Here is a 26,912-nt window from a genome sequence, read left to right as displayed (position 1 = left end):
CCCTTTAGCCACAAGGGCCACATCTAACTCCCTCTTAAATATAGCCAATGAACTGGCCTCAACTACCTTCGGTGGCAGAGAATTCCAGAGATTCACCACTCTCTGTGTGAAAAATGTTTTTCTCATCTCGGTCCTAAAGGATTTCCCCTTTATCCTTAAACTGTGACCCCTTGTCCTGGACTTCCCCAACATCGGGAACAATCTTCCTGCATCTAGCCTGTCCAACCCCTTAAGAAACACACCAAGAAATGTCTTATTAAATGTCTATGATAAGCTTAACTTTAGAAAAGACGCCCGTGTTTGTAATACATGGTGACAGAATGGAATTGAAAAATCGTTCATACATCCATGTACTAAATTAGCAATGTTGCTTCTGTATCTCAACATGTTATGCCACAATAGTTGACTTAAAATAGGTTCTCTTCCTACTCCACTCCTCCTCATTTCAGTTCATACAAAAACCTACAGGAACTGTGTTATCTCTTTAATGTGGTAGAACGGGCCAAATGCCCAGAGGCTGGGGTTCATTCAAGGTAATGTATGGGGATCGCTGGTCGGCATGGATGCAGTGGGCCGAATGGATGCAGTGTTTCCACGCTATATCTCTAAACTAAACTGGATCTAAATGAAACTACAGAATCAATGCCATAAACTACATGTAACGCGAGAAAGAAAAAAATGACAAATACAAATGTCTTTGTGAAGCCATATTTGCATAAATTTATTAGTCCAAGGCATGTACAAACATAAATACAAGAATTCTAAACATCAACCACCTTGGTAATGTTGTCCTTACACCTTTTTTAAACAAGATTTTGGAAGAAAATGGCAATTAAAAGTCATCAGCTGTTCAAACCTCATTAACGGCAGAATTTAACCTTCTTTTTTTGGTTAAAAAAAACTCTGTGCCTGCTAATATGAGCAGTACATCCCAAAACACAGACTCAAAAAGCAGCCTCGTATCACTCTGTTGTCTAATAGTAAACTGTGAAATAATGCATTTCTTATTAATAGGAATTTTTTTTTAAAGCAGAGCATTAGATACTTGAAGGTAACAATGAATAAATATCTGGTGATGAGATCGCCCTCTTTAATTAATGAGCATCAAAACGAGATAAAATGGTGGGAATAGGCAGTCATTTTAAAGTCAAATAAAGTACATTTTATGGTGTCCTATTAATTTGTATCTTCTCATAGCACCCAGCTCTCCAGAAAATGTTTAAGTAAAACGTAATCACATTTCATTGGTCCCTACCATTGCAGAGATCCATGATGTGCTGTTTTAGTACACTACCCATGGTGCAATCTTATTAACCCTTAAAATAATTTTAATTCACTTGTTTCCTGAAATTAAAAAATGGGCTCTTTATCTAAGTGTGTTTTCAATTAGTCACCATCAGATGGACAATACATTTTGGTTGGAATATTTCTCAGATCTTATGAAATCGTATTAGGGAAAGGCGTCAGTCAATAGGCCAGTCGTAAATAAGAAGAAAGTCTTACTGGGGATAGTTGCTACGATGCTTTATCCAAAGCAAGGGAGGGTACTGGAGGAGCAGCCTTAGATGTATTTTTGCATGACTTTTTCGTGGAAAATTGCACGATCAGAATTGGCTTGGATCTGACTAAAGGGAGCACACCTACTCAACCAAAATTCCTCGATGTGTATTTGGGGATGGAAAAGATGCAGCTTTTTACACAATTTCTCCCAGTTGCTTATAATGAAGCTTCCTATATGTTCGACTATAAAGCAGGAACCCCAACAAACAGTAGGTATGGGAAGGATTTATTCAGGGCCCTCAAGTCATGTGATGAATATCCCTACACACCAAGGGAAATAATCTGGGGGGTGTTCAAAAGAACAAGCTGCTTGAAGGCTGGATAACATATATCCATTAACATTGATACAGAATCCTTTCTAAATAGGTCATGATGTTGTAATGTGTTGATAAAATACCTCATGGTTCTAAGTTGCATGGAGTGGAGAGGGAGTGTCAGTGTGTGTGTGTGTGTGTGTGTGTGTGTTCATACGAACACACAGGCAAGCAGCAAAATTAAAGTGTAAAAGCACTTTAGGTCTTTGAAGTATGCAATGTATGACTTGTCAAGCCGACTCCTGGAGGATTCGTCAGCATGCACAAGATTTGAAGTGAATACAGATCAAAGGCTACTCTTCCTAAACAGGATGCACTGATTACAGTTATGTGGAACTCATAAAGTACAGAAAAGCATAGGTGAAAAAAAATCACAAATTTGTTTTTAACTATCTGGGATGTTCAGACATCAGGAACATTCAAGCTTCTTCTCACTAATTGGACCCTCCCCACTATTAATTGAACGTGCAAGAGTACAGGGAGCTGCCAGACTATCCCACTGCAAAAGTCCTCACAGTCATTTCCAATCCGAGTCTCATTTACCACACATGGTTTTACATTGGCATCAGTGGACAGCAAACAAGCAGTGATGTGTGTTGGATTATTCCCCCGCTTTAAGTTCGATCACATCATTGGTATACCGGATCTTCAGCAGTTGATACAAATATCTCAGCAGAAAAATAAGATTCTAATTCGGGACTGCTTAGAAGCTGACTAAATTGAATCAACTTGGGCAGACCAACTGTAGAAACAAGTTTTGAATCAATCTATTCATTTGCAAAACATTAATTTACAAACTCTTTCTGACGGCTATTGAATTCCATCGAGAACCCATGCGGTGGATCTTATTTGCTTTCCCTCTTGTCTCCCCGTGGAGAAATGTGATGGCCCTGTCATTTCCAATCAACAGTAAAAGGAACATTTGAAATGATGAATCGCGCTATTGAACAAGTTAAACATTGGTATTTCATGGTGAATGACTCGTCTCTTGTCCAATTTATCAGATGTGGTGGATGTTGACATCATTGCTATCCAGCAATCTCTGGCTTGCTAAGAAGGAATTCACGGTGGATTTGAGAAGTTAGCGTGGAGCACTGTACTGTCAAAATATCACTAATTCCAATTAAATTTAGCTAATTCCCTAAAGAAAAAACAACCAGCAATCTCTCTCTCTCCCTCTCTCTTACAAGGAGCCAGCACTGACAGAATGGCTTCAGCAGAGGTTGGATTCACATCTTTGGTTTGCACCAAAGTCTATTGACCTGGAAACCAGTAAATAAGATTCCTTGACAAAGCTGATACTTGCGATCAAAGTGCACAGAAACAAATTTTTGTCAGCACGATGAGAAATATAACACTTCCAATAAATTAGGAACCATCTGAAGAAGGGTGCTAAAAGTAGACCAACAATGGTTTCCCTTAAATTAAGCAAAAGGATCATAAAGGTAACATGTAAAACATGGGCTTGTTATTGGACCTGACCTGAAGCCTATTCTGACGGGCATCTCACTACAGATATAAAAGGAAGTGGAATATTCATTTCCAGATTGGCAGTGTTACACGATAAGGCAACGGGATAAAACAGACCTGATCATCATCTGTTGGAACCTCTGCAAACAAGAAGTTTGGAATGGAAGTCGAGAAAAGCAGAGGCCCTGGAATTGTTGGAACAAGTAGCAATGGCAGGGTTTAATTTGCTGTTGAAATCAATTAATAGGCAACTGTAATCTTTGCATCCTTACTATCAACAGTTAAACTCCGATGACTTAAGGCTAAATAATAAAACAACAAGACTTTATTAAAGCAATGGCAAAGTAGCTTTCTCATCAATAAGGCTTGAGGCACTGTCAATATTCAATTCAAAGTAACAATTTATTTTTTAAGTAGGACTAACAATTTGCTTTTTGATTTATTTTTTTTGCAACGTGTCATCGTTATGGCATGATTTCTTTCTTCCCCACCCACCCCTCCCATTCCCCTTTCTCTCTCCTCTCTCTCTCTTTCTCTGTCTCTCTCCCCCTTTCCTGCCGCAGACTTCAGCTGAGCGAGGTGATGTTTGAACGGCCGCCGGGAGGCACGACGATGCGGTGACCACTGCGGCGAGGCCCGTCATCCACTTGAGCTCCTGTGAATGAGAGGATAGGGAGGCATGAGATGAGAGAGGCCAGTGGGAGGCGAGGGGTCCTCATTCCCCTCACACTCTATATCTTACATTGTTCATCGTGAAAATTGCCCTTAGTGTACCAACGAGTGATAAAATCTGGGGCGGGGGGGTTGGAGTAATAAATTGATTGCAATATGGGCAGTATAACACTGGTTAGTGTAGGAGTGCTGTAAGAATTGGTGGCCGATGGCCAGCATGGATTCAGTGGGCTGAAGGGCCTTTTTCTATTCTGCAGCTTTATCTGCCCCATTCCATATTCCATTATGATGCAGAATGAAGTCTTTCAGCCCACAGTGTCAATGCTGGCTCACAGAGCAATTCCATTTCCTGACTATTGTCCCAATACCCACCCACCGATGTGGGGGTGGGCAATTTAGAGTTGACGACTAACCAACTGACTGTGACTCTTTGGGACATGGGAGATAACTGAGGCACCCAAGGGAAACCCACACGGTCACGTGGAGAACATGCACATTCCACACACACAGACAGCACCCGAGGTCAGGATTGAACCCAGGCAGTTGGGAGTTGTGAGGTAGCGATCTCCAGTTGTTGCATCACGGTGTCATCTCCCCAACCCCCGCCCCCAACCCCCGCCAACATGCACCAGGCGGTTTTGCCCTTATTTTCTGTCAAGGCAGAGCTACATTTATCTGATATCATGTCAAACCTTCCTTGCATGATCTGTTACCCACTTTACCCACAACATTTAGCCCCCCAATTCTACAGCACCAACCAGCACTGCACGCCAAGTGTTGGTACACTGGACTTCAAGGCATCTCAAATGCATCATCCTCTCTGGAGAGATGAACAGTCAACGCCTCAGGTCATTTGATTAAGGGATACTTTCCTGCCGCATTAACTCTATTTCTTTCTCCATAGACGCTGACTGACTTGCTGAGTATAGCCAGCATCTTAAGAAGCGTTCCAACCCAAAACGTCACCCATCCAGAGACGCTGCCTGACCTGCTGAGTTACTCTTTCTTTGGTATGAACCAGCATCTGCAGTTCCTTGTTGTTGCATCCTGTTAGCATGGAACAAGTTTCCTTCCACCTTCCTTCCCATCACTGCAGCTTCCCCATCTTTACTTATATTCGGCCAACAGTGTAGGGATACTTGGTTTTCCTTAAGGCCAAATGATTTTACTTGTAGGAAGGAACCGAAGATAGACACAAAATGCTGGAGTAACTCAGCGGAACAGGCAGCATCTCTGGATAGTTTCGGGTCGACGTTTCAGATCCTTCAAGACTCTTCTAAATCAGTACAAGGAACTGTAATTCTTTAACTTAAGAAACTAGGAAATAGCCACAGGAGTCGGCGTTTGAGCCGCTCGAGCCTTGGTCCACCATTCAATAATGCCAGGGGCGGCCTGCTCTGGCCTCAGTTCCATTTCAACCTCCCCTGAATTCTAAAATAGACACGAAAAGCTGGAGTAACTCAGCGGGACAGGCAGCATCTCTGGAGAGTAGGAATGGGTGACGTTTCGGGTTGAGACCATTCAGAATTCCCTGAATTCTATACCCCTTAACTCCCTTAGATAGTTTACGGCACAGTGCATGAGGCAGAGAACTCCAATGGTTCACAATTTGCAGAACAAAAATTGTTCCTATCTCAACATACGATCCATAACCCTGAGGTAATTCCTCGGCAGTTCCATTCCCACACCATTTACCTTGCTAAGCTTTGTTTAAAAACCCTACCAATGCACAAATCAGCAGCTTCTAAGTGTTGGGACTGGCTGGTGACAGATCATGGTTTGGGTGCAATTTATTTCAGTAGAGTAAATCCAGTCAGTGCAATTTGAGCTGTTTAACACAAGAAAATAAAACTTCCTTGGTCTCCAGGACCCAATATTATTTTTGTTTTACTTTTAAACTTGTTTGTTCCATACCTGCATTAGATTTTGTTAAACCATCAGAAGTTCTTCCTATTGAAATGAACGGAAACGTTTAATTGACAACGTAAAGAGGCCAATTTTCTGAAGGGCTCAAGTCTATATACTAATTACGGCTTCAAATGATCATATCTGGAGCTGTTTTTGCTCTCATTTATAAAAAATATAATGGCTTTACAAAGTACATTCAGGTATTTTGGCGAACAGGAATATTTTTTTAGGCAGAAAAAATATTGAGATTTCATTTTAATTAATAGGAACTTAAATGAAAACAGCTACATGCATTAAAAAAGCACTTTAATGTAATACAATATCCCAAAGCTTCAAACAAATCAACTGTTAACGCCAGGCCCTGGTGGATTCATTCCATGTTCCCACCACAATACGGCAATTGCCCCACATCCTGAGGAACAACCGTTAATCCTGGTGGAAATCAGGTACACTTGGGGGTGTCCTGTGAACCATTACTCTAATAACCAGCCCAGAGGCAGTTGAGTCTAATGGAGTGGGTGTGTGAGGGGGGTGGGGCTAATGCAGCTAATACCACATGACTAATGCCTCACCAAGGTACATTTAGAAGCAAGACGTTTCTATTAGATTGTATGTTAAAGTAAGGCTATAACTTAAGCTGGAACCGAAACCGGGGGGAGGGGGGCACGGTGGCGTAGCGGTAGAGCTATTACCTTACAGCGCCAGAGACCCGGGTTCGATTCTGACCACGGGTGCTTGTCTGTAAGGGAGTTTGCACATTTTCCCCGTGACTTGTGTGAATTTTCGATTTCCTCCCAAAGACGTGCAGGTTACTAGGCAATTGGCTTGCTATAAAATGTAAATTGCCCCTTGTGTGTATAGGACGGTGTTAGTGTGTTGGGATCGCTGGTCGGTGGGCCGAAGGGCCTGTTTCCGTGCTGTATCTCAAAAAAAAAAACTAAACTAAAAAAAAACACTAACAAGGGCAAAGTTAAACCCTGAATCAGCGGTGGAGGGTCAGAGCGGTGAGGGCTTGGGTCGGGCACGGGGCTTGTTCTCGCGGAGACCCAGGACCGTTGGAGACAGCGGTGGAGGGTCAGAGCGGTGAGGGCTTGGGTCGGGCACGGGGCTTGTTCTCGCGGAGACCCAGGACCGTTGGAGACAGCGGTGGAGGGTCAGAGCGGTGAGGGCTTGGGTCGGGCACGGGGCTTGTTCTCGCGGAGACCCAGGACCGTTGGAGACAGCGGTGGAGGGTCAGAGCGGTGAGGGCTTGGGTCGGGCACGGGGCTTGTTCTCGCGGAGACCCAGGACCGTTGGAGACAGCGGTGGAGGGTCAGAGCGGTGAGGGCTTGGGTCGGGCACGGGGCTTGTTCTCGCGGAGACCCAGGACCGTTGGAGACAGCGGTGGAGGGTCAGAGCGGTGAGGGCTTGGGTCGGGCACGGGGCTTGTTCTCGCGGAGACCCAGGACCGTTGGAGACAGCGGTGGAGGGTCAGAGCGGTGAGGGCTTGGGTCGGGCACGGGGCTTGTTCTCGCGGAGACCCAGGACCGTTGGAGACAGCGGTGGAGGGTCAGAGCGGTGAGGGCTTGGGTCGGGCACGGGGCTTGTTCTCGCGGAGACCCAGGACCGTTGGAGACAGCGGTGGAGGGTCAGAGCGGTGAGGGCTTGGGTCGGGCACGGGGCTTGTTCTCGCGGAGACCCAGGACCGTTGGAGACAGCGGTGGAGGGTCAGAGCGGTGAGGGCTTGGGTCGGGCACGGGGCTTGTTCTCGCGGAGACCCAGGACCGTTGGAGACAGCGGTGGAGGGTCAGAGCGGTGAGGGCTTGGGTCGGGCACGGGGCTTGTTCTCGCGGAGACCCAGGACCGTTGGAGACAGCGGTGGAGGGTCAGAGCGGTGAGGGCTTGGGTCGGGCACGGGGCTTGTTCTCGCGGAGACCCAGGACCGTTGGAGACAGCGGTGGAGGGTCAGAGCAGTGAGGGCTTGGGTCGGGCACGGGGCTTGTTCTCGCGGAGACCCAGGACCGTTGGAGACAGCGGTGGAGGGTCAGAGCGGTGAGGGCTTGGGTCGGGCACGGGGCTTGTTCTCGCGGAGACCCAGGACCGTTGGAGACAGCGGTGGAGGGTCAGAGCGGTGAGGGCTTGGGTCGGGCACGGGGCTTGTTCTCGCGGAGACCCAGGACCGTTGGAGACAGCGGTGGAGGGTCGGAGCTTACCAAATCCCGTAACGTTCCACACTCCATAGGGAGGGTTTCTGGGGAAGCCGCTGATTGGTGGGAGCAGACTAGAGGAAGCAGCTGATTGGGTGCAACCTCAGGTTAGCATTTCTGCTTTTTGGTTAAGGGTACAGTGATTTAGTAAGGGTACAGTGAGCTAAGGGAGGCTAGGGAAGCGGAAAATCAAAATGTGACAGGAGGATCCAGAATGTGTGAAGATAAAGCTCTAGATGTAAAAGGGGCAAAAACGGAAAGGAAGGGTAGTAAAAATCATCTGAAAGTGCTTTATCTAAATGCGCTGTACACGGTATTAGTGAGACCACATTTGGAATACTGTGTACAGTTCTGGGGTCCATACTTAAGAAAGGATGTACTAGCCCTGGAGGCAGTGCAGCGAAGGTTTACAAGATTAATTCCTGCAATGAGGGGATTGACATATGAGGAAAGGTTAAGTAAGCTGGGACTCTACTCTTTGGAGTTTAGAAGAATGAGAGGCGATCTCATTGAAACGTATAAGATCGTGAGGGGCCTTGATCGGGTGGATGCACCGAGGATGTTCCCAATGATCGGGGAGGCTAGAACTAGGGGACATAGTTGCAGAGTGAGGGGGGGCTCTTTTAAAACTGAGATGAGGAAGAACTTCTTCACCCAGAGGGTGGTTAGTTTGTGGAATTCACTGCCCCAGGGAGCAGTGGAAGCAGTAACGTTAAATTTATTTAAGTCAAAAATAGATGTTTTTTTAGCTGCCAAGGGGATAAGGGGCTACGGAATCAGTTCCTTCTTGTTCAATTGCTAATGTGAATGAGTGCCCTGTTCTTGTGGTACTGGGCTGCGTAGTGCCAGAACAGCTTTGGGGAAGGGAGAAGAAAAATAGCAGGGAATAATGCTGGGTTAATAATAATAATAATAATAATAATAATAATAATAAACTTTAATAGGGACTCAAGGTCCAGACAAGGGGCAACATTACATTAAAAATGCATTGCATATCAAATATCATAAATATATATAAAATCATGGTATATCACATAAAAACATCATAATTTATAGTTAACAAAAACCCACAATACTTAAGTTAAAAATCCAGATTAAAAGATGATCAATGTCCTACAACGAGACAACAATACCAGTGTCTCCACAACTGGGATTCGTAGCGTGTAGTGCTAACCCTTATGTTTGTCAAGGCCACAATAAGCACATTTTTAGAGTCATTTATCCTGCAAATGAATTTATACATGTGGTGTCTTAGGATAGCTTCTAAAGTACTGACTCCTGCAGCCACAAACATATTACTGGCACTACACCATCTAGGTTGCCTTAGCAGTGTTCTCATGGCATCGTTATATGCCACCTTTAGTCTCTGCGTACTTGTCTTTAAATAGTTCGACCACAGGTGCGCAGTGTAGAGGGGTGTGCAGTATGCTCTAAATAGCGACATCTTCACCACATCTGCACACGCACCAAATTTACGCAAGAGGATATTTGCCTATAAATACAGCATGCGTCGTTGCCTATAAATATCCTCATCATCTGTCATTTGTTCTGTAATAATATGCCCTAGATATTTTATCTTATTACAGACACTAAGATTGTTGTCAGACAATTTAAAAACAGGATATTTTAGGCATTTATTCTCTTTGGTTCTACAGATCATAACAGCACTCTTACTAGCATTATATTTACTGTCATGTTCCACACCATACACAGGAACATATAGTAAGGGGCTGCTGGAGACCAGCGCTAGATGGACTAAAGACCACAAGATCATCTGCATACATAATATGGTTCACTAAAATATTACCAATCACGCACCCAGTGTTACAGTGCTTTCAATTGTTTAGACAGATCATCAATATATAGATTAAAAAGGACTGGGGACACAATTCCCCCTTGTCTAACACCATTGCTAACCCCAAATGGGGCTGAGACCCTATTGCCCCATTTTATTTGCATAGTCCGGTGGGCATACCAGTAGGCCAGAATTCTCACAATGTATTTAGGCACCCCTCTTTGACTCATTTTACCAAACAGCTTTCTGTGATTAACACGGTCAAAGGCTTTGGAAGCATCAATAAAGCACATAAGGATTGAAGAGTTTTTGCCTCTATATTTGTTTACAATCTCCTTTAGGGCATATATGCATAAGTCAGTGCCATGTTTAGCTTTAAAGCCAAACTGGTTATTTGTGGAGTTAACAAACTCATTTATTCTATCCAGCAGAACTCTTTCTAAAACTTTTGACAATATTCTGGCTAAAGCTATGGGCCTGTAATTATTTAGGCTGCCTACTTTACCAGCTTTGTCCTTATAGACCGGCACTAACAGGACAGACAACATTGAGTCTGGTAACAAGCCATGAATCATAAAGCCAGTAAAACAAATAGCTAGGAGAGGAGCTATCCTCATACTCGCATACTTAAGATGTTCAGCAGAAATATGATCCAAGCCACTTGCTTTGTTGTTGGACAGCTTGTTCATGGCATGATACACCTCATGTGACATAATCGCCATCGAGTCATTACTCTCAATATTGTCCACCCTATACAAGTCACCTTGGACACAGTTGAATAAAGTACTATAATGTTGTCGCCATAACTCCGCGATATTAGCTTCCGGAGATTCCATCTACAGTACATGGTAGAGATGTTTTGCAACTGCTAAGAGCTCTCACTTCCTTCCAAAAATCTGTAGCATTGTTACTTAGCATCTTCTTAACCATGGAATCAGCCCTCATAGCTTGCTCATTTTTACAGATGAAGCAAACAGCATACTTATACCTTGCATTAGTGAGTTTCTTGTGCTCAAACACAGGCCCCTGTCTGGATCTACCTGCCATAGCCCATGATTTGGTGGCTTCACGGGCTTCAGTATGATACTCAGCTACATACTTATTCCAGCCAGGTCTGATGTTATGTGTCTTATTTTTATGCTTGCAGTAGGGCTTACTGCCTACATACAAGGCGCTTACTATATCATTATACATGGAGCAGATATCTCTCCTATGCTTCATATCTTTACAATTAACATTGCTACATATTATTGCATCTTTAGGTAGATGAATATTGCTTAAGGATTTATCTGGATGGGCATAATAGGCTAGGATGTCTTCCTTTGTAAGCGTTGACCAGTCCAGTTTTTCTGTATTAAAGCTATTTCTATCTCTGGATACCACAGGTATGTGTTCAACATTTATTGTCATAGCAACAGGTATATGATCAGTCATTGCTGCCCCGTACAGAATGCTCATACACCCCAATGAGGCATGAGCATCATGTCCTAATAGTTAGGACTGGAAATCAGATGAGGGTCCTTCCTCTGAGACAGAACCACCTGCCTGCCCTTATACAGGAACACCAGTTGCTTGAGAGAGTCCATTTTGAATGGACAGGCTGAAGGGAAGAAACTTAACAAAGAGGGGAAAGGAAACCAAAAACAAAATTAAGTTCACTGAAAACAACTATATTTAAAATTCATTTCTATAAAAAAAATACAATACTCACCAGAGCTTGTGATAACTCTCACTCTTCCAATCAAGTTCTCCTTCAAATGCAATGGTCAATGATCCAAATCGAGCAGAGACTAAGTAGTTTCCAGGATGCCTGTCCTTTGAAAACACCCTCCTTCCCTTTCCTGCTCCCTTCACAAAGATCACTCACTTTTTCTCCACTCTAGATGGCCACAATCGCATTTTGCCAACCACAATAGAACAAGCAGCTGATACCTATCTATTTACAAGCACGCTAGCCAACCTAAATAAAAGACCCAGTTTCTTCTCATGTAAGGCAATAAATAATAATTTTAAAACCTACAAACGCAGGAATTGATTTCCAATCAAGATGTAAAACCACACAGAGGTACAGAACGTCATCTGGGGAATATCAAAACAACTTAGTTTTCCATATTAAGCTATAAATCACCAGCTGGGAGAAAGTCTGTGTCTCTACGAAGTTCACAAAAAGGGATGTGACTGGATCTATACAACAAATATGAATTAAGATGTATTCTCCAAACTAATATTCTTATGTTACATCTGGGTCAGCTGAGATTTACTTCAATTACTACCCTCCCATACGCTGCAGGTACAAGATGGACCTCATCACTCATATTACAACTCCCTAAATGAATAGAGGAACCCAATAAAAGGCTATCACTGATGCAGCCCACCCACAGTGGGCTGTCTGCTGCCTGGAAGTATATAGAACAGTAACAGGCCATTTGGTACACCTTGTTTGGACCAGATCTTGGAAAATGGAATCCAGATAACTCCCATCCTTTGCTCTTTCCACAATGTCCTTCAAATGTCATACTTTAAAATATTTATCCACCATCTTGTATGTGTTCATCATGCTTTCAGGCAAGGCCAGAATATATCTCTCTATCCAAAAAAATATGTTTCTGTCCTTTTCACTGATTATCTTAAACTTGTGTCCTCTAGTTACCAATAGTTTTAGAGCAATATTCAACCTAATTTTGAACATATCGACACCATAACAGTCCCTGCTTCCTTGGTCTCTACAAGCAACTAGAAATCCTTGTTTAACCCATTGTCCTTCAAACCCTCTGCAAAGCCTAGATATCAATTTTAGAATGTGGTGTCCACCATTAAATCCATTAAACCTAGCTTAGGGTTAAGTGGCGATTTATGAAGGCAATTATAAACTACTAAACTGGCAAGTACTCTTGAAGTAACAGCAACCCCACCTTGCTTGTTGTTATCTTAAATCTGACCAATATGGTGTATGTTGGTAGATGAATCTCAGATGACATGTTATGAGTTGAAAATGTTTCCTTCAATGTTGAGTTCTTACCGGAAAGGCTGAAGCCAGACTGGTGTAGATTTCGAACTGGTTGGGGCTGTTTCGAAGGAGATGTCTTGGCTGAAGCTGAGGGGGTTCCTGCTTTGGGGGTGCCTAAGTCGTGCACTGGACCATCATACATTCCTCTGGGTACACCACGCACCTGTGCCAACTTTGGAAAGAAAAAGGAACGCATTAGATGAAGATTTCAGCTACGCAAGGACAATGCTAGGAACACATCAGCCATGTCAAGATAATGATGAAGACATGTTTCCATCGTCTCCTTGACAACAATACAACGCACTTCTCTCTGGACCTGCTCCTCCCATAGTGAACCATACCTGCGCCAACCCCTCAACATTTGGACACCAAATAATCTTCCAACCAAGATGTCAGATGGGCATCTTATCAACAGTCCCGAACTTCATCTAGAGACAATCAGTCTCATTCTCCAAAATCATCTATCATTAGTAAGCCTGCATTCTGACAAAGCTCATGATGCGAATAACTACTTAAGGTACCTTCTCCCAGTAAACATCCCTGTTCAATATAGGTTCACTGGCATCTGTGCCAGTAGGTTAGTTGGGTAGTTCACCCAGCAGTCTCACCTCAGATGGACATCACCAGGGCATCTGGCCCTGATCCTTCAACATGGCTGTCAAACAGGAATGGGTTTATAGGATTGGAAGTGTGCAGGACAGAACCATGGTAATCCCCGCATATGCAATGCCTCTTGTGGCCAATAATAAAGCAGAAGCAACCAAATGAGATTGTAGATGTTCAGCAGGCACGTGCCGTTAGGGTAGGCAAGGTAGGCAGTGCCGACCCTGAATAAAATTATTAAATGGTAATTAATAAATATAAATAGTAAAGGTACGGGAGAATTATGCTTACCTAAGAGATCGATCTCATAGGTAGGCATAATTGTCCCGTGCCTTTCGTCCGCAATACATTTAAAACGCAGAAGTATGTGCTACTCCCGTGCCGTCGACGCTGCTTCAAGCCATCAGTGGCAACGGTCTATAAAGTAGGTATGTTGCAAAACGTACCTGAAGGTAGCTGAAAATCTGTCCCAGCCCGTGTGCGCGATTTTGGCGCCGTTTAGAGGGGGGCGGGTTTAAAACGCGATTTTCCCTAGGCTGTTCAAATTGAGGTTTTTCAGCCTAGTTAATTATTAACGAAAAATCGCTGGAAGATTCCGTCGCTTGAGCTATTATTAGTTTTAAGGGCTTTATTTACTTGTTATAGTAGGTTAAAAATTAACCTCTAAACCCGCGACCGCCGACAACGGGCCGGATCTCATACAAGGGAAAACGGAAGGTAGGCTGTTTATTTTTACGTTAAAAAGGGCTTCTTAAGATCCCTTTATACAAAGTTTAATGTTGCGAGTAGCTAATTTGGAGCCCATTATATCCCGCAGTATTTTTCTGGGCATTTGAGGGCACAAATCTACCGCAATGTGAACGTTCTAAACCAGCGCGTTCACAGGAACCCACTAGAAAGCTGATTTAAATGCCATTAATTTACAGGTATTAAACACTAAATTCCTTCCATTTGGCCTATAAATTAATGTAAATGAGATTTAAAAATCATGTTTTATTGTGCTATTTAAAAATGTTAATCATTTATTAAGAAATGGGTAGATGTTTAGATCTAGTAATTGAAGTTTGGAATTAGGTACAATTGGGTAACTAACTAATTATATGCTTTAATTTCAGGTCATCCAAGTAAGATTATTTTATATTTGTTTCAGAATGCTTAAATCTATGATAACTGAAAATTTCATTCAGTTCTCTTAATTTTTAAGAAAGTTATGGGCTTTTGACTGTCCACGATCACAGATTTTTTGTTATGTCCATAGAAAATCAATAGGGAACAAGATGCTAATTTCCGAGTATGAAAATGGCCATAACTTTTTTAAATACTTGAGATATGAAAGTGAATTAAGTGTCAAATTAAACTTCTTTTTATGCTTTATCTGATGGGATAAATTGCAGACTTGATTTTAAAATCTCAAAATTTTGTAACATTGCTATATAAAGGCAGCTGAAATTCTGCCTTTACACCGTGGACTGCGTGCATGTGCTGCGCTGGGCATGCGCAACAGCCTACTGCGCATGCGCAGAGCAGGTTTCTTGGCGGGTTTTTCAAATGATGAATAGTGATTACCTGAAGAGTTTCTCGAAGCAAACTTACGAAGAAAAGATCAAACTAATTAAAAATGGCAGACAACGCCGGACCTTAACGAACTTCAACTGCGCAAAGGAACAAAAATAATGAGAACATTTTAAACAGCTTGGTACAACAGGAAAGAGTGGCTATGCGGTTGTATGTCAACAAATAGAATGTGGTAAGTAAATTTCTTTGAGCTATATGTTTTGAAATACTTTAGAAGACAAATTACTTTATACAGGTCGAGAGAACAATCTGCGCATGCGCGGTTTACGGGATTTTTTAAAAAGCCGACTGACCAAAGATACTGACTGCCTACCCTGACTCACGGCACGTGCCTGATGTTCATCCTGTGAAACCCACTCATCATGCATAATCTAAAAATGTCAAACCAACATACAACTCTCAACATTCACAAGTAACAGCTCTGGCAAGTGTTACGGTGGTTTATGAGTTAACTGACTTGCACATCACAATAACCTGTCATTATTTTCCCAATCATTTATATCACTATGTAAAGAGAGAAGTGATAGTTGTGGCACGTTGGTTAAACGAGAGCCACAAGTTCAAATCCCACCCCCACCACTATCAAATCTAAATGCAGATTCACAAAATCACGTGGAATTTGAGTATTGATTAGGATACAAAGAGGGAACTCAGGTAAACAGAGCAAGTGGGTAACAACAACATAGATGGAGTGCAAAGTGGCAAAAATGTAAGCTTCAATGGAGAATGTTTAAATGGCAGGGATTATGAAGTGTTGATATGCTGAGGGCATTAGACATCCTTGTGCACAAGTTGCTGAAAGCTAACATGAAAGTTAAGCAGTTATGAAGATAAATGGTTTGTGAGCCTTTATTGCAGGAGTATGCGAATAAATAGTCTTACTACCATGATATGGGGCCAGGGAGAGTCCACATCTGGAATACAATATGGGTTTCCTTAGCTAACAAAGGATATACTTGCTGGAGAGGGAATGCAGTAGAGGCTCGCCCGACTGTCGGAGGAGCAAGAATTAAGTGGGCTGGGCAGCCATTTTCTGAAGCTGGGTAGAAAGGGGAGGTAGCATCTTGAAATGTACAACATTCTTAGAGGGCTCAATGGGTTAGATGCAGGGAGAATGTGTCTCTTAGCGGAATCGTGAAGGTCTATGGGTCACAGACTCAAACAATGGGTATGCATCTAGGATGCAAGGAAAAAGAACCTTTGGAATTCTCCACCCAGGAGGGCTGGTGAGTCTGATTACATTCAAAGCAGAGATTAGTGGATTTAGAGGGGTTAAGAAGGACAGGGCAGGACAAAAAACTGTTCTGAGACAGAAGAGCAGCCACCATCTTGTTGAAAGGCAGGTGGCCTCGGGTTAGTCAAATAGCCTCGTCCTGCCCCCATTTCCTATGTGTTTTATACAGCAATGTTCATGGATATCGAACAACGTAAAGTATACAAGCCCATGAAAAGCAATCTGACTGCTTTCATTGCCTAAACAGCAACTATCTAATCCCTCTCTGCCCAAATGAGGCAGGTTTAGAACTAGGCTGGCCGTGGAATGAAGTTTAATGGTTAAGTTTGTGGAATGTACTGGACATCATTGCAAGATTCTTCATGACTACCAAGAGTGTGGAATGCCCAATGGGAAACTGCTGAAGATGCGCATAGTATCCATAAGCCAGAAGTAATTTATTTTATGTGTCGCAGGCACACACATAAATATTATTACAAGTCCGTGCTAATTAAACTATCGTGCAGCACGGTGCTTGGCAAACTAAAGCCAGATGCCCCACAGAAAAATACATTCCCAACGGGATTAGTGAGAATTACAGCTGAATTCATGCTGAGCTAATAGACGGATCAACAACCTGCCATTTTCAATCTTTGACAAATGGAACTGATGAAAGGGGTTTATCCTTTCTTGAGTGAAGGAGCCCTGTAGCAGAGGCACAGCCACAGTGAAGCGGCAGGGAAATTGTTTGAGATACCTACAATTATGGTAGTTAAACATTGCCAGCTTCAGCATCGAAGGGCAGACAGAAAAGGAGCAAGCAAACAAGGGGTCCTTGTGTCGAACGGTGAGAACCAGGTGCCAACAGCTCAGGGTTACTATGCACCTTCCCACAGCTCTTGATTATAAAACCTCTTTTATTACAACCAGGGAAATGTACAGAACACTAATTTTGTATCTATCTCCAGAACGTAAATCAGTTCAGTTCAGTTTAGTTTATTGTCACGTGTACAGTGAAAAGTTTTTGTTGCATGCTACCCAGTCAGCTGAAAGACAATACATGATTACAATCGCGCCATTTACAGTGTATAGCTACATGATAAGGGAAAGAAACATCACCCATTCCTTCTCTCCAGAGATGCTGCCTGTCCCGCTGAGTTACTCCAGCATTTTGTGTCCATCTTCTATTTTCCATTATACATCTCAGGTTATGCACCATTGATTGAAATGGAAAAATATGACAATAGACAATAGGTGCAGGAGTAGGCACCGCCATTCAATGTGATCATGGCTGATCACCCCAATCAGTACCCCGTTCCTGTCTTCTCCCTATAACCCCTGACTCCGCTATCTTTAAGAGCCCTATCTAGCTCTCTCTTGAAAGTATCCAGAGAACCAGCCTCCACCGCCCTCTGAGGCAGAGAATTCCACAGACTCACAACTCTCTGTGTGAAAATGTTTTTCCTCATCTCCGTTCTAATTGGCTTACCCTTATTCTTAAACAGTGGCCCCTGGTTCTGGAATCCCCCAACATCGGGAACATGTTTCCTGTCCCTAGCGGGTCAAAATAATAATATGTTTCAATAAGATCCCCTCTCATCTTTCTAAACTCCAGAGTATACAAGCCCAGCCGCTCCATTCTCTCAGCATATGACAGTCCCGGCATCCCGGGAATTAACCTTGTAAACCTACGCTGCACTCCCTCAATAGCAATAATGCCTTCTTCAAATTAGGGGTCCAAAATTGCACACAATACTCAAGGTGTGGTATCACTAGGGCTCTATACAACTACAGAAGGAACTCTTTGCTCCTATACTCAACTCCTCTTGTTATGAAGGCCAACATGCCATTTGCTTTCTTCACTGCCTGCTGTAGAAAGCTGTTCAAATTCCTGGGCGTGCATATTTCCTAAATTCTCTCCTGGTCCCAGAACACTGATGCAATCATAAAGAAAGCACATCAGCCCCTCTACTTCCTGAGAAGATTACGGAGAGTCGGTATGTCAAGGAGGACTCTCTCTAACTTCTACAGGTGCACAGTAGAGAGCATACTGACCGGTTGCATCGTGGCTTGGTTCGGCAACTTGAGCGTCCAGGAGCGGAAAAGGCTGCAAAATGTTGTAAACACTGCCCAGTCCATCATCGGCTCTGACCTCCCTACCATCGAGGGGATCTATCGCAATCGCTGCCTCAAAAAGGCTGCCAACATCATCAAGGACCCACACCATCTTGGCTACACACTCATCTCTCTGCTGCCATCAGGTAGAAGGTACAGGAGCCTGAAATCTGCAACATCCCGTTTCAGGAACAGCTTCTTCCCCACAGCCATCAGACTATTAAACACAACTTCAAACAAACTCTGAACTATAACAGCCTATTGCACTTTATCTGTTTATCTATGTGTATGTATATATATATATATATATTTTATGGTATATGGACACACTGATCATTTCTGTATTTATTCCTACAATATTCTGTGGTACCCCACTAGTCACTGCCTGCCATTCTGAAAGGGACCCATTAATCCCTACTCTTTGTTTCCTGTCTGCCAACCAATTTTCTATCCATGTCAGCAATACCAATACCATGTGCCCTAATTTTGCCCACTAATCTCCTATGTGTGACCTTATCAAATGCTTTCTGAAAGTCCAGGTACACAATATCCACTGGCTCTCCCTTGTCCATTTTCCTAGTTACATCCTCAAAAAATTCCAGATGATTAGTCAAGCACGATTTCCCCATCGTAAATCCATGCTGGCTCGGACCAATCCTGTTACTGCTATCCAAATGTGCCGCTATTTCATCTTTTATGATTGACTCCAGCATCTTCCCCACCACCGACGTCAGGCTAACTGGTCTATAATTCCCTGTTTTCTCTCTCCCGCCTTTCTTAAAAAGTGGGATAACATTAGCTACCCTCCAATCCACAGGAACTGATCCTGAATCTATAGAACATTGGAAAATCATCACCAATGTGTCCACAAATTTTTAGAGCCATTTCCTTAAGTACCCTGGGATGCAGACCATCAGGCCCTGGGGATTTATCAGCCTTCAGTCCCATCAGTCTACCCAACACCATTTCCTGCCTAATGTGGATTTCCTTCAGTTCCCCCGTCACACCAGATCCTCTGGCCACTAGTACATCAGGAAGATTGGTTGTATCCTCATTAGTGAAGACAGATCCAAAGTATCGGTTCAACTCATCTGACATTTCCTTGTTCCCCATAATAAATTCACCTTTTTTAGTTTTCAAGGGTCCAACTTTGGTCTTAACTATTTTTTTCCTCTTCACATACCTATAGAAGCTTTTACTATCCTCCTTTATATTCTTGGCTAGCTTACCTTCGTACCTCAACTTTTCTCCCCGTATTGCCATTTTAGTTATCTTTAAGTTGCTCTTTAAACATTACCAAATCCTCTTGCTTCCCGCTCATCTTTGCTACGTTGTACTTCACTTTTATTTTTATACTGTCAATTATATGGCATTGAAACAGACCATTCATTGTTGACCATTGATTATGTTACCCATACAGTCAATTCATCTTCCAACCCAGACTTCTTGAATTTGAATTCGATTTGAATTTGATTCCTTTATTGTCATTCAGACCTTTCGGTCTGAACGAAATTACGTTGCCTGCAGTCATACACAGTAACAATAAATAACAAAACATACAATAAACACAAATTAACATCCACCACAGTGAGTTCACCAAGCACCTCCTCACTGTGATGGAGGCAAAAGTCTTAGTCTCTGTCTCTTCCCTCCTTGTTCTCCCTCTGCGCTGAGGCGATCGATCCAGGCCGGAGATGCCGCTCTCCAGTCCAGCGGACCTCCGTGGTGATGTCGCCGCTGCCGAAAGCCGGAACGCCGTCTCCGCCACGCCTCAGCTCGGCCCGCCACAGCCTCAGCTCCGAGTCTGAAACCTTTGAGATGTGGGAGGAAACCTTGGCACTCAGAGAAACCCACCGAGTCACAGGGAGAAGGTGCAAACTCCACACAGAAAGCACCCAAGACCCGGATCAAACCCGAGTCTCTGGCGCTGTGAGGCAGCAGCTTGACCAGCTGCGTCAGTGTGCTGCCCTGTCTGGTCTATCATTGGATCTTTTTAACTGAAAGGTGCTGTAAACTGGGTTCAAAACTTTGACCCAATGCCCAGTCGTTGCCCCCAACTGGTTAAAGTGATGCTGGCTTTTACTATGTTGCTTATGTACTTGAGGAATGAGCTGATGTGGTGATCAGGTCTGAAAACTACTGTCTGGCTCAGTACCGATCTGCTGCAGATATGATGGGAGAGGGAAAGTGGGAAAAAGAGTGTGGGGGAAAAATCAAGGGGAACGCTAGTGAACTGTCAGGTGAAACGGAGGGGGGGTGACACTGTGGTGGTGGGCCTGATCTCAGACAACGACGAGAAGGCCTACCGGGAGGAGGTGGCTGGTCTAGCACTCTGGTGCCAGGATAACAGCCTCCTCTTGAACATCAAAAAAACAAAGGAGCTGATCATGGACTTTAGGAGGGCACATCATCCAAGGACGTACACTCCATTGAGGATAAATGGGGATCCTGTGGATAGGGGGAACTGTTTTAAATATCTGGGAGTCCACATCTCCGAGGATATGACATGGGCATCACACGCCTCAGCACTCGTGAGTGAGGCAAGGCAGCGCCTTTACCACCTCAGGCAATTGAGGAAATTCAGAGTGTCTCCGAGGATCCTCCAGTGCTTCTACGCAGCGGCGGTGGAAAGCATCTTGTCCGGGAACATTACCATCTGGTTTGGGAATTGCTCTGCCAAGGACAAGAAGGCTCTGCAGAGAGTAGTGCGTTCGGCCGAACGCACTATGGGAACTTCACTTGCCCCCCTGCAGGAACTATACATCAGGATGTGCAACTCCAGAGCCAACAATATCATGAGAGACCCCTTCCACCCCTGCAACGGACTGTTCCAGCTGCTACGGTCAGGCAAACGCCTCCGTTGCCATGCGGTGAGAACGGAGAGGTTGAGAAGGAGTTTCTTCCCAGAGGCCATTCGGACTGTAAACGCCTATCTCACCAGGGACTAACTCTACTGAACGTTTTTCCTTCCATTATTTATCATGTAAAAGAATATGTGTGTTATGATTGTGTTTATAGTTTGTTTGGTTGTTTAGTTGTTTGTCTTTTGCACAAACGTCCGCGAGCATTGCCACTTTCATTTCACTGCACATCTCGTATGTGTATGTGACAAATAAACTTGACTTGACTTGGGGGGAGTAAGAGAGAGAGAGAGAGAGAGAGAGAGAGAGAGAGAGAGAGAGAGCAGACAGATGGAGAGAGACAAATGGAGAGAAAGAGGTGAAAAGAGAGATGAAAAAGAGACAAATGCATGGACAGACAGATGACCAGCAAGAGACAGACAGAAGGAGAGAGATTGCCAGACAGATGAAGAGTGGCAGACATAGCTAGATTGACAAACGATGATAGAGAAAGACACAAACAGAAATAAATTGTTTGTAGATCTTATTTAATGAGTGCCAGATTCCCAAGATATTTTATAACTAATGCAATGGTTTTAAAATGCAATTACTGCAATGAGGAAACTGTGCCAGCAAATTGATGCACAACAAACTACCACAAGGCAATTGTTGTACTTTAATAGTCCTGGTTCTGAGATAAATATTGCCCAGGGCTCTGGGGAATAGAGGCCCAGCTCCTATCTCCTGTTTACCCTTCACTTCCAAGAACATTGTCCTGCTGCAATCTCCTGTGTAGGAACTGCAGATGCTGGTTGAAACTAGTCTCAACCCAAAACGTCACCCATTCCTTCTCTCCAGAGATGCTGCTTGTCCCGCTGAGTTAATCCAGCATTTTGTGTCTATCTTCGGTGTAAGCTTTTGGTATTTTTCCAGCCTCTACGCTAGCACCTTGTGTAACGTTCTGACTCAATGGTAGAAGTGACATTGAAACACTGCCATTATTGAGAAGTGATAATCAACAGGAACAGTCGCCATAGCAATACCTCGAAACCCCCTACTGGAGGGAGACAGAGGTTGGTGTGTGATTTGGATGGGGAACCTGTATGAGGTTGCTTGCTGCATCTGTTCTTCTGGGTGTTGACAGTCAGAGTTTTGCAAGGTACCGTCAGATTCGCCCGGGCAAGTAACTACAGTGCATTTAGTAGCTGGTGGCCACGATAGCTACTGTGTGTTAATCAGTGGTGGAACTAAAGAACCTGTCCCACCAGCATGCGTTTGCATGCGTCTAGCGCGACCAAACGTGATCGCTTGAGGCGTACAGCCTCGCGGGGCCGGTCCCAATTCGAACCGCGGAGGCTTATGGAGTTGTGCGGGGCTGGTCCTGACATCATACTCACCAATCAGCTGGGCAGGAGGCGGGCAGACTGAATTTGGACGTCGCACGGCGTCGGGCGGTGACGTCATCACACAACGCCACGCGCTAGGCGTACGCCGCCAAGACGCTGTTCACCCGTTGAGACGCTGCATACGCCCTCCATGCGCCTGCGGGCCGACAGGCCGTTGGCGCGCGGGATTTTCAGACAGTACAAGATTTTTGGAGCCCTGCGCGATGTCGGGACCAGCCCCGCACAACTCCATACACCTCCGGCGATCGAAGTGGGAACGGCCCCGCGAGACCGTACGCCTCAAGCGACCACGCTTGGTCACGCTAGACGCATGCATACGCATGCTGGTGGGACAGGCCCTTAACAAATGTTTATGCAGACACAAACACCTGGAGTAACTCAGTGGGTCAGACAGCATCTTAGGAGGAAAGGAATAGGTGATGTTTCGGGTCGAGACCCTTCTTCGGAAAAGTCAACAGGGTGCTTAGCCAGCAGACTTGGGTCCAATTGCACATTATGAACTAAACTGAACTGGGTCCTGGATGAGCAAATAGTTTTCCTGCCCAACATGTACCCGAGGAGTCGAGACTGTTATTGATTAGGCAGGGGGAATGCTGTATTGCGGAATTCAGCTGATTGTTTTAAATGGCGACAGTGAACAAGCAAGCCCATGTTATAACTTGGTGTGCAAGCTCCCAAAGAATCAATCACCAGCCACAGAATGGCAAGGTGCACAGGTGAGATACTGACCCAAACAATTACCACAGAAGAGCAATGGAGGAGATCAATTAGCAGCAGGCAGTGAGGTTTTAAAAGGTGCAATTTAAAACACACGTTATAAAATGACCAACCCTTTAATTTGGAACCATGTTACGTTTGCTATAATGCCATTAATTCGTTAGGGTTGGTATCCTCCATGTACAAAATTATTTTCTGTTATAACAAACAGAGAAACACTCTCTGCCCATAGCCATATCTTTATCCAGAATACCCATAGTACACATCTGCCAGTTTGTCTTTGTCATGAAAGTTTGTGCAACAATATGCTTTCAGGATCAGATCCCTTCGTACTCCAACGAATGGTAATATGGTCAAACAGCACAGAAAAAGACCCTTCAGCCAACTTTGTCTATGTTGATCAAGTTGGTAATCTGTGTTATGGCCCTGACCCACGGTACGAGTTAATTCCAAGAGCTCTCCCGAGTTAAAAAAAAAATCAAACTCGTGGTAAGCACGGAGAATGAACGTAGCGGGTACGTCGGAGCTCGGGGACATCACTTAGCGGTTCGTAACGCTAACAGCAGGTACTCGGGAAGACTCGCTAACGGCAGGTAAGCTCGAGAAGACGTGAAGATTTTTCAACATGTTGAAAAATGTTCACGAGAGCCCCGGGTACTGACGAGCGGCCATTACCGTAAATCTCCGAGTTCGAATAAGGGCAAATTCGGGAGAGCTCTTGGAATGAACTCGTACTATGGGACAGGGTAGTCCCATTTACCTGCGTTTGGCCCATATTCCTCAAAACACTTCATATATCTGTCCAAATGACTTTTGAAAGTCATAATTGTATCCATTTCTGTAGCTTCCTCTAATTGCTCATTTCAGATATGAACTATCCTCCAAGTGAAAAAGGTTGCCCCCAGAGGTTCCACTTAAAACTCTCCCCTCCCATCTTTAGCCTATGCCCTCTAGTTTTAGAATACGCTACTGCGGGGAAAAAGACCGAGTGTTCGCTTTATCCATGCCCCTCATGATCCTGTACTCAATAAGGTCACCCTTGAGCCTCCTACGCTCCAGGGAAAAGGTGCCAATCGATCAAACCCCTTCCTGTAACTCAAGTCCACAAGTCTAAGTAACAACCTGGTGAATCTTTCCCACACCCTTTTCAACTTAACAATACCCTTCCAATAGCTAGGCGACCAGAACTGCACACAGAACAGTTTCTTCCCAGCTGTTATCAGGCAAATGAACCATTCTACCACAACCAGAGAGCCGTCCTGAATCTCATCTACCTCATTGGGGATAATGGGACTATCTTTGATCGGACTTTACTGGCATTACCCTGCACTAAACGTTATTCTCATATTATGTATCTGTACACTGTTAATGGCTCGATTGTAATCATGTGTTGTCTTTCCGCTGGCTGGTTAGCATGTAACAAAAGCATTTCACTGTACCTTGGTACACATGGCAATAAACTAAACTGCTCCAAGTGAGGTCTCACCAAAGATTTTTACTGCTGCATCATGATGTCCCAACATTTGTATTCAATACCCTTCCTATTGCCTTCTTCACTCACCTGACTTGCCACTTCATGCATCTATACTTCTAGATCTCAATGTTCCACTCTCCAGGGCTCTACCATTTACTGTGTACATACATAAATAAGCGCAACACCTCACTGTTGCTATATTCCATTTGCCATTCCTTAGCCCACCTTCCCTACCGATCTGGGTCCAGTTGTAATCTTAGATATCCTTCCTCACTGTTCACAATACCATCAGTTTTGGATCATCTGCAAATATACTAACAAAGAAACATGAAAGAAACCAGAACTCCATGACACAAAAGCATGCATCCTTGGATCAGCTTACACCAATTAGTAGAAAGACCTGCAACAGAACTATAGGAGCAAGATAATTCCTATCGTTTAACTCACCTGGAGTTGAGCAGGGTAAATAAACTAACCGACAAGCAATTTAACGCAGTGCCTTTCAAGCACTTTTCAGCAACACATTTTAACCAAATAGTCCACCCAGTAATATTAATTTCTCCAATCTGTGCAGCAGACTTTGTTTAAAGGATCGGAGATAGTAACCATTTTTTTAAAGTATTCAGAGGGTCAAAGCGCTCATTTTGAAAACTGCTGGTTTGAAGCCTAATTGGAGATGGGTTAAAAGGGCTGTTTTTCTTTCAGTCAGCGGGATGACAGAGTTCACCCTCTTTCCAGATTCCGCCCTCGATCATAATCAGCATGATGCAATTTTGCAAAATGCTCAACCTTTGTGGAAATTATAATTCTGACGGGGTAAGGAGTAGCTTTATAGGAGAAGTAAAAATGAGTGCAAAATTCAACAAAACGTTTGCAAAGTTGCAAACCTCGCAGGCATAATGGAACCAATATCGTCTTATTTTATGTTGGTTACATGTGCAGTGCTTTTAAAAGATTTAATTAAGTGACATTTCCAAAACTGCTTTGCAACAACCAAGGCATTGTGCCAGAGTAATGACCCTGAGGTTGGTGAAAGGAGTCATTGTAACTGCTGCTCCATGTAAAGTGGTGTCAGATGTTAATGTGGAGATCCAATTTAAAGTTACACTCACTCATTTCGCCCCTTTACCAGGCAAAAGGTAGGGCCAATCCCATTGACAACTTTGATATGGTCACTATCATTGAGGGAGGAGACTGGGATGGAGAATGAGGCGGGGTGTCCTGATAGTAGGTTTAAGGGCAAATAATCCCGTCTAACCATATCCTAAGGGCAGCACTGTGGCAAAGATGTAGTGCTGCTGCCTCACAACGTGAGAGACCTGGGTTCGGTCCTAACCTCGGGTGCTGTCTGAGTGGAGTTTGCAGGTTCTCTCTGTGACAGTGTAAGTCTCCTACGGGTGCTTCTCTCCCCTCCAAAATCTTAAAGAATCCATGGATTTGTTGGCTAATTGGCCTCTGTATAACACCCCTTAATGTGTAGGGAATGGATGAGAAAGTGCAAGAGTACAGTGTGAATAGGTAGTGGAGGTCGGTGTGGACTTGGTTACCCGAAAGGGCCTGTTACCATGCTCTATCTATAAACAAAACCCTTCCTCAGAGTCCCCCCGCCCATCGACAAACCTCAACCCCTCTCTCAGCCTTAACTGTGTATATGGTTAAGTCTTTAATCGCCAATGCTCACTGTGCAAGCGTGAGGTACAATGACCCAAACACCCATCTTCAGCTTGCATCGTATCCCCTATTTTTCCATTCACATTCAGGTGATCGTGGATAGGCAAAGCCACTTGGCATTCATGATGTAGAGCTTGCAAGATTTAGGTCAGGTCAGCATTTTGATTACATATTGGGGCTTGGGCTGTGTTGCATCATAATTTCATCAGGTTTGTTTAATATTACTACATCTGATGCCTTTCTTTGATCAATGTTTGCTGTTTGAACATATTGGACTCCTGAGACCATTGTATCTATGGTGATGCTCTGATTGTTAAGGGGAAAAAATGGTTAAAGCCTTTCGCTGCAGGATAGGCTTGGACTGAAACTGGGTTTGAGCCTGATAG

The 26,912-nt window shown here is 43.9% G+C and overlaps 1 protein-coding gene across 3 annotated transcripts in view; it reads right to left on the bottom strand.

Annotated features, from left to right (window-relative positions):
* Positions 1-694: 694 nt before the first annotated feature.
* LOC116978653 (dihydropyrimidinase-related protein 3-like) overlaps positions 695-26,912 on the bottom strand; it is a 210,669-nt gene continuing 184,451 nt past the window's right edge. The window contains exons 13-15 of one of the 3 annotated variants that reach the window (XM_033029944.1): positions 12,925-13,084; positions 5,931-5,966; positions 695-3,999 (exon numbers count right to left, since the gene is read on the bottom strand). In XM_033029944.1, the coding sequence (XP_032885835.1) occupies positions 3,911-3,999; positions 5,931-5,966; positions 12,925-13,084 (285 nt within the window). In that variant the 3' untranslated portion in view covers positions 695-3,910. The remainder of the gene's footprint in view (positions 4,000-5,930; positions 5,967-12,924; positions 13,085-26,912) is intronic. The other 2 variants (XM_033029946.1, XM_033029945.1) reach the window with 2 other exon arrangements.

The sequence above is a fragment of the Amblyraja radiata genome, chromosome 11 (genome assembly GCF_010909765.2).
Source record: "Amblyraja radiata isolate CabotCenter1 chromosome 11, sAmbRad1.1.pri, whole genome shotgun sequence".
Lineage (NCBI taxonomy): Eukaryota > Metazoa > Chordata > Chondrichthyes > Rajiformes > Rajidae > Amblyraja > Amblyraja radiata.
The sequence above is the reverse complement of the archived record's forward strand: the minus strand, read 5'-3'. Positions and strand labels throughout refer to the sequence as shown.